Source organism: Panthera uncia, chromosome D1 (genome assembly GCF_023721935.1).
Source record: "Panthera uncia isolate 11264 chromosome D1, Puncia_PCG_1.0, whole genome shotgun sequence".
Lineage (NCBI taxonomy): Eukaryota > Metazoa > Chordata > Mammalia > Carnivora > Felidae > Panthera > Panthera uncia.
Genome location: NC_064808.1, coordinates 51,505,558 through 51,511,930, shown reverse-complemented (window position 1 = coordinate 51,511,930; position 6,373 = coordinate 51,505,558). Strand labels below are relative to the sequence as shown.

General features: G+C 41.6%; 1 protein-coding gene across 1 annotated transcript; it reads right to left on the bottom strand.

The window, feature by feature from the left end:
- Nucleotides 1–4,903: 4,903 nt before the first annotated feature.
- On the bottom strand, nt 4,904–5,864 carry LOC125936861 (olfactory receptor 52A1-like). Its single transcript, XM_049651214.1, has one exon. The coding sequence runs from the start codon at nt 5,816–5,818 to the stop codon at nt 4,925–4,927; it is 894 nt and encodes a 297-aa protein (XP_049507171.1). The 5' UTR covers nt 5,819–5,864; the 3' UTR covers nt 4,904–4,924.
- Nucleotides 5,865–6,373: the final 509 nt, after the last annotated feature.

The window sequence follows — 6,373 nt, the reverse complement described above, 5'->3', positions numbered from 1 at the left end:
GCCCTGTCTCCCTGTGTGGGCCGGTGTTGGATGTAGCCCTGGGTCCTCATCCCTGGCCCTCGGCGTCTGACCCGGTGAGAAGCCCCAGGAAGGCGGGAAGTTGGAAGGAAGTAAGGCAGAGAGGGACTAAAAAGAAATGGGACTCAGTTTTATAGCAAGGCAGGTTTCCTGTAGCTGTCTTGGAAAGTAGCCCGGGACTATAGCACAGGTTCACAATTGTTTTGTACCATGAGTCAAACTGCACGCCCTGTGAAGCTAGGCGTGCTAGCTAGGCGTGAAGTCCAAGTTGTCCTAGTGCAAGAAACACTCGTGTTTAGGAGGAAAATAGTTACTTTTATTCTTGAGCCACTCCTTTTCTGGCTCTGGCCTTGTCTGTGTTGTCACTCTCCTGTCCTTACCTGTTGCACTCACCCCCACCTTTTCCTTTCATGTCTGTGCCAGCCTCCTGTCTCTCCAGAAACTCTTTCTGGCCACCATTCTTAGAGCTGTTTCTCCTGCCAGGAGCCTCCTGTTGTTCCCTTTCCCGACCCTACTTCATTGTCTATAATCCCCAGTAAAGGGAGGAGGAGTCCCGGGAGAGTTGACGTGTTTGGACTCTCCTTTCAGTAGTGTATGAAAGGATTTCCCCCAAAGCAGTCCTTTGATGAGCTATTCCCCCCAGCTATGGCCCCTTTTATTTCCACAGGCCTTGGGCTGTCAGCTTGCTTTCCAAGACCTTCCTTACACTCTCTCAGCAAACATACAATGTTGCAGTATTTATGTTGAGGGTCAATAAGGAAACTTACTATGCTATGTTCATGCAAGGCATTGAACATCTCTAAAACAGGTGATAGAAAATGGGAGCCAGGGAGGATAAGCAGTATGAGTTGCATGTTTCTGCCCCCAAATGAGGTGTTAGTGTGCCAGCACACCCTCAGTCCTGGGCGTGGTGGGGATCTGCTCTGTGAAGCCAGCCTGAGGAGAAGTGGTTGAGCTTTGGGAGCTACATGCCTGAGGCCTGTGAACTCCAACTCTGTTCGTGGTCTTTCCCTGTGGTTCACAGTCTAGCAAGGACCTAGCATGTGCAGCAGCATTTACTGCAGGCAACATTCTCCAACCTGCAAGAGACCACTTGCCCTTCCTACTCATCCCATCCAACTGGGATCTTCTTCCTCTAGCTTGCTGTACTTTAGATATCATTAGGATTTACCAGGTTTCAGTGAGTTCTACTACCAAGGCTGATGCATTTTTAGGAATCTTAGATGAGTTGGCAAAGGTTCATGTTTAAATATGTTAATTACTGGACAGTGTAGAGAATGGGTTAGAAGGGTTTGTCAGATGGTCTGGGTTGCTGGGATCCTTGTTCACTTTTTCATGTATTTTTGTTTTTTTAGTAGTAGAGAAACAAGGTTTCTAGCTTATGCTTTCCCTTACCCACTTATTGAAATATATATTTTTTATGTTATCTCCTTTGAGAGAGGAGAGAGAACTCACATAAGTGAGGGAGGGCCAGAGAGAGAAGAAGAGAGAGAGAATCTCAAACAGGTTCTGTACTGTCAGTGCAAAGCCCAGTGCAGGGCTGGAATCCATGAACCGTGAGATCATGACCAAGATTTCAACATTCAGCATGGCTTGACATGAACCATGAGATCATGTCAAGGTTTCAATATTCAACCAACCGAGTCACCCAGACACCCGTTAATGAAATAATGTACGGAATATGTTCCTTTGTCTTCCCTCCACAATAAGTCACTGAGAGCCTTAAGAAGGTATTTTGCTCGTAATATCAAGGAGAAAATTCTCTCTTCCCCTGTACTTTATTTTGGAAACAGACACAATTTTCTTATTCATCTAAAGAAACTTCTAAGCTGATCTGGTAATGAATATAAATAGTAATTCTTAGGCAAATAAAAACAAACAAAATATTAACAATTTTTTTGTTGTTATTTTACTTGACCCTGGTAGGTACAGAGATACAGAACACCAGCCCATGGAACAAAATGTGACTATTTGGCCAGACTGCCCATGATTCCCCAAATTCTGTGAGATCAAGAAAATTATGTGGTCCATCCCAGTTCATTATAAGATGGGAATCATTTACCTTGGATCAGGGACAAGTGGGGCCAGAAGACACAAGCACAAGCCAGTGTTCCAGGTCGCCCTATCGACTATCACTCCTAATACCTCCACTTCTCCCTCAAGTCACATCTATTGTCCCATAATAGTTACTTATGACCAGCTAAAGGAGAAAGAAATAAGTCTAGACTGATTGAGTAAAATAGACTGCCTCTACACTACAGTACCACTCAGGAGTGTCCTTGGCAGATAAAAGTGAAGGGAAACGCACCTGAGATTTGGAAGTTCCAGCAAAGGCAAATGTGCCCAATAGTTACAGCTTCAGGAGGTGTACCCGATCATCCTTTGGTGTTTAAAAAGAAGTGACCTGCGGTAAGAATATATGTAGACTCCCAGAAATTTATGAAAGACTAATTGGTCAGGAGGTTGGACAGAGAAGTAATGAAACACTGGACAAAAGCGTTCTGTAGAAGAGACATACAGCTGACCCAAAGCAGAGGACACCCGCGTAAAGGTGTTTGTGTTTACAGTTAATATCCACCAGAGAGCTTCAAGCATGGAAGGAGCTTGAAACAACCAGTTAGGCAGAATGGTGTGGCCAGAAGTCTTCCTGTCATCGGTCACCCTCAGTGTTGGAACAAGTGTGAAACGTATGCAGTAGACATGAGGGTAGAGATGGAAGTTGTGCATGAATCCAACTGTGTGGGTCCCCACTGTCATCGTTGCTGCTGAATGTGCAGCCTTCCAAAAACAGAGCTGATGTGGACACCAACCAGCCACTTAGTGTCAGGTTAATTACAATGGACCTCTTTTGCCCTGAAAGAATCAGCAATTCATCATGATTGGAGTTGATTGTATTCAGTCAGTTACTTTATGGAATTGCCTTCTCTGTTTTTAGGACCTCAGCAAACAAAAGTAACTGAAGGTTTACAAAGTAATTGAGCCTCCCAGATAGGATCTCATCTAACTTTGTAGCGGTGGAGGTGCAACTCTGGGCTAGTGGTCATGGCACCTGTTAGTCTTCTTACATATCACATGACCCAGATGCTGTAGGCCTACAAGGGATGAAACAGCCTTGGAAGGTGCTGCTGAATTGCTAGTTTGGAGGTGATACCAGCGGAGATTGGGTGGCTTCCTCCAGGAGACGGCAAATGCCCTAAATCAGCGGATGGAGGTCTGTAAGTGCCCCCAGATCAGGTAGGATTTTTTTTTTTTTTTTTTTTTTTGCTTTGAACGAAATGTTCTTTTCTTGCCTCAAAATATCCTTTTCTTTGCTCCAAATATGCGGTCATATAAGAGGCAGAATCAGGCACTTGTGAAGTTACATTTTATTAATTTCAAAAATGGTTTCATTCTTAGCCATATCTTGATATGCTAAATATACTAATGATCTCGAAAGTCATACTTTTAGGTTTAATTATTAAATCTACCTTGTAAAACTTCTAAATAACTATTTCTAAAGTTATTTTTATTGTTTTGGTTTCATCTATTTTTATCAGCATTTGTTCCTTCTCTAACTTTTAATGTCTTGAAATCTTGTATTGTATTTTTATTTCTTGTTTTAAAAAAAGTTTAGGTACTTAAGACCATAATTCTGACGGGGAAAAATATATCTAATTGAAAGCCATATATATTCATATGTAAATTTCAGTTTCATGAAACACATTAATTGATCTTTGCTTTTCCAAATATATGAGGAAGCAGACTCCAAGCTCTGACCTGTCAACACAGAGCCCGATTTAGAGCTCAACCCGTGAACTGGGAGATCATAACCTGAGCCAAAGTCAGATACTTAACGGACTGAGCCACCCAGGCACCCCGGGAATTTTATTTTTTAATAGATATGTAGAAAAAAAAAACATACCTGGTTTGGGCACTAATCTAAGAAAAATTTACTCATTAGTTTCAGCATGTTTCTGTGTAAAAATAATGAACTCTATAATGGAGAAACAGGTGTGATATTCATAACTCTTTGCTTAAGAACTAATAGTCCTTTGAGACTTAATTTCCTCTTATCTAAATTGGGAATGATAAACCATATCTATTTGGGGCCATATTTAAGCAAAATAATGAATCTAAAGCACTTAGCTAAATTATAAGTATGTTACTGCTCTAGGCACTTAGCAAAATGCAACTTTGTGTTTTGTAACTCTCCTTTATATCCTGGCAAGTTGTGTTTCTTGGCTTTTGGAGCTAGGTAAACTCAGAGCACAGGCTGTTAAGAAGGCAGGGCAGTGGTGGACTTTGTAAAAGGGCAAGTGATGGTCCTGTTATGGAAAGAGATCTTTGCCAGGATATTTGGAAGAACCTCAGATATCAGAAGTTTGCCTCTAGGAAGTATACACAATTTGGTCTTGACCACAAACCATCTCAGAGGCATTTGTTGGTTGAGGTGATCCCAGTTCAGGTAGGATTTTTTTTTCTTTAGTATTAAACATTATTTTCTTGACTCTGAAATTGACCTTTCTTTTCTCTGAATATGCAGTTGTGAAAGAGGCAGAGGCATGGCACTTGTGAAGTTACATTTTATTAAGTAAGCTTTCTTATTAAATAATTGCAAATGAAATAAAAAAGATGGACAGAAGAAAGAAAATTAGAATTAAAATGAATGAAGACGGCAAATATCAGTCTTAACCTGAACAGATTTTATTTCATTCTAACTATAGCTTGTGAAATAAATACCTTTTAATGTATCTCTTTAAGTTTGCACACATTGAAGTGAATCCCCCAACAATGTGTACACAGAGTTCAACCTGTCTTCATCCCTAGGAAGCAAAAGTATTCTTTACATGAGCATAACCATTTAATAGGTTACTGCTGGGAGTGACGATTCAGAAGAAAAATCTGTGCAACACGCTTACGAATTACCTTATTTTTTTACACCATAGACAATAGGGTTGAGTGCAGGTGGCACAAGGAGATAGATGGTAGAAAGAAGGATGTGGGTAGAAGGAGCAACATGTCCAAAACGGTGGCTGAAAAAGGAGAAGAAGGCAAGAATATAAAACTCAAGGAAAACAAAAATATGAGCTGTGCATGTGTTAAATGCTTTGAGCCGTGCCTCCTTTTGGTGTAGATGAAAAACAGCCTGGGAAATAAGGATATAGGAAATGAAGATGAAAATCATGTCAAATCCCAGTATTGTAAAACCTACTAGGAGACCACATGTTTTATTGACTTGGATGTCTTCTGCAGCTAGCTTGACCACAGCCATGTGCTCACAGTAGGAGTGAGCAATTACAACGGAATGGAAAAGGTGTAGTCTTTTGATTAAAATTGGTAAAATGCCAACAAGCACCATTGCCCGAATTGCCACAACCAGCACCATAGTGACCAGGATGGATGGTGTGAGGATGGATGTGTGCCTCAGTGGATCACAGATGGCAACATAGCAGTCAAAGGCCATGGCCAGCAGGATGCCAGATTCCATGCCCTGCAAGGCATGAATGAAGAAAAGCTGGGCTTGGCAAGCATCAAAAGCCATGGAGCATGAGCCAAACCAGAAGATAGCCAACATCTTGGGAGCAATGGCTACACAGAGCCCTATGTCAGTGTCTGCCAGCACTGCCAGGAAAATGTACATGGGTTGATGCAGGCTGTGTTCTGTAGGAATGATGATTAGTAAAATAGTATTTCCCAGAAGAGCCACCAGGCATATTGCAAAGAAGGAAAACCCAATCCAAAATTGCACGTCCTGTAGTCCGGGGATCCCAATTAGCATCAGTGTTGCGGGGTCTAGATATGACATATTAATGGATGCCATGGAAGTTCGTGATCTCTCTTTTCACCACTAATTCTCATACCTACAGAAAGAGAGTGGGAGTGCAAAGTGAAAGGACACAGACCCCTCTATTGTTCAGACACATTTAGTATTGAAGAAATAAGTTCAGTCTTTGGAGGACTGATTATTCAGTTTGGCTGAATTATTCAGAGGTTCTATTCTATATGCCAACATAGAGTAGCAAACAATCCTTCAAAACTAGTAGAGTCATAGGTGAACAGGGGAAAGTTCAGGATTTCTGATTTATTTTTTGTGGAAATGGAAACCATGAGTCTGAGAACACTGATCTTTTGTATTTTTCATGACCTCTAGGCTGGGCTGTTTGAAACACCATCAGTAGGCTTTCCTTTTCTATTTGCTTGTAGATGCCAGCTCAGTTTTGCTGCAAGTGCAGATTCCATCTGGGCATCTTGTTGACCTAAAAGAACCCCATTTCTGTCCCCATGTGGGTAAGTATGTAGCTTACGAGAGCCTTCACCCTCAACCAATAGTATTCCTGGTCCCAGGAAGCAGTTTATATATCCCTGAGTCTGTAGC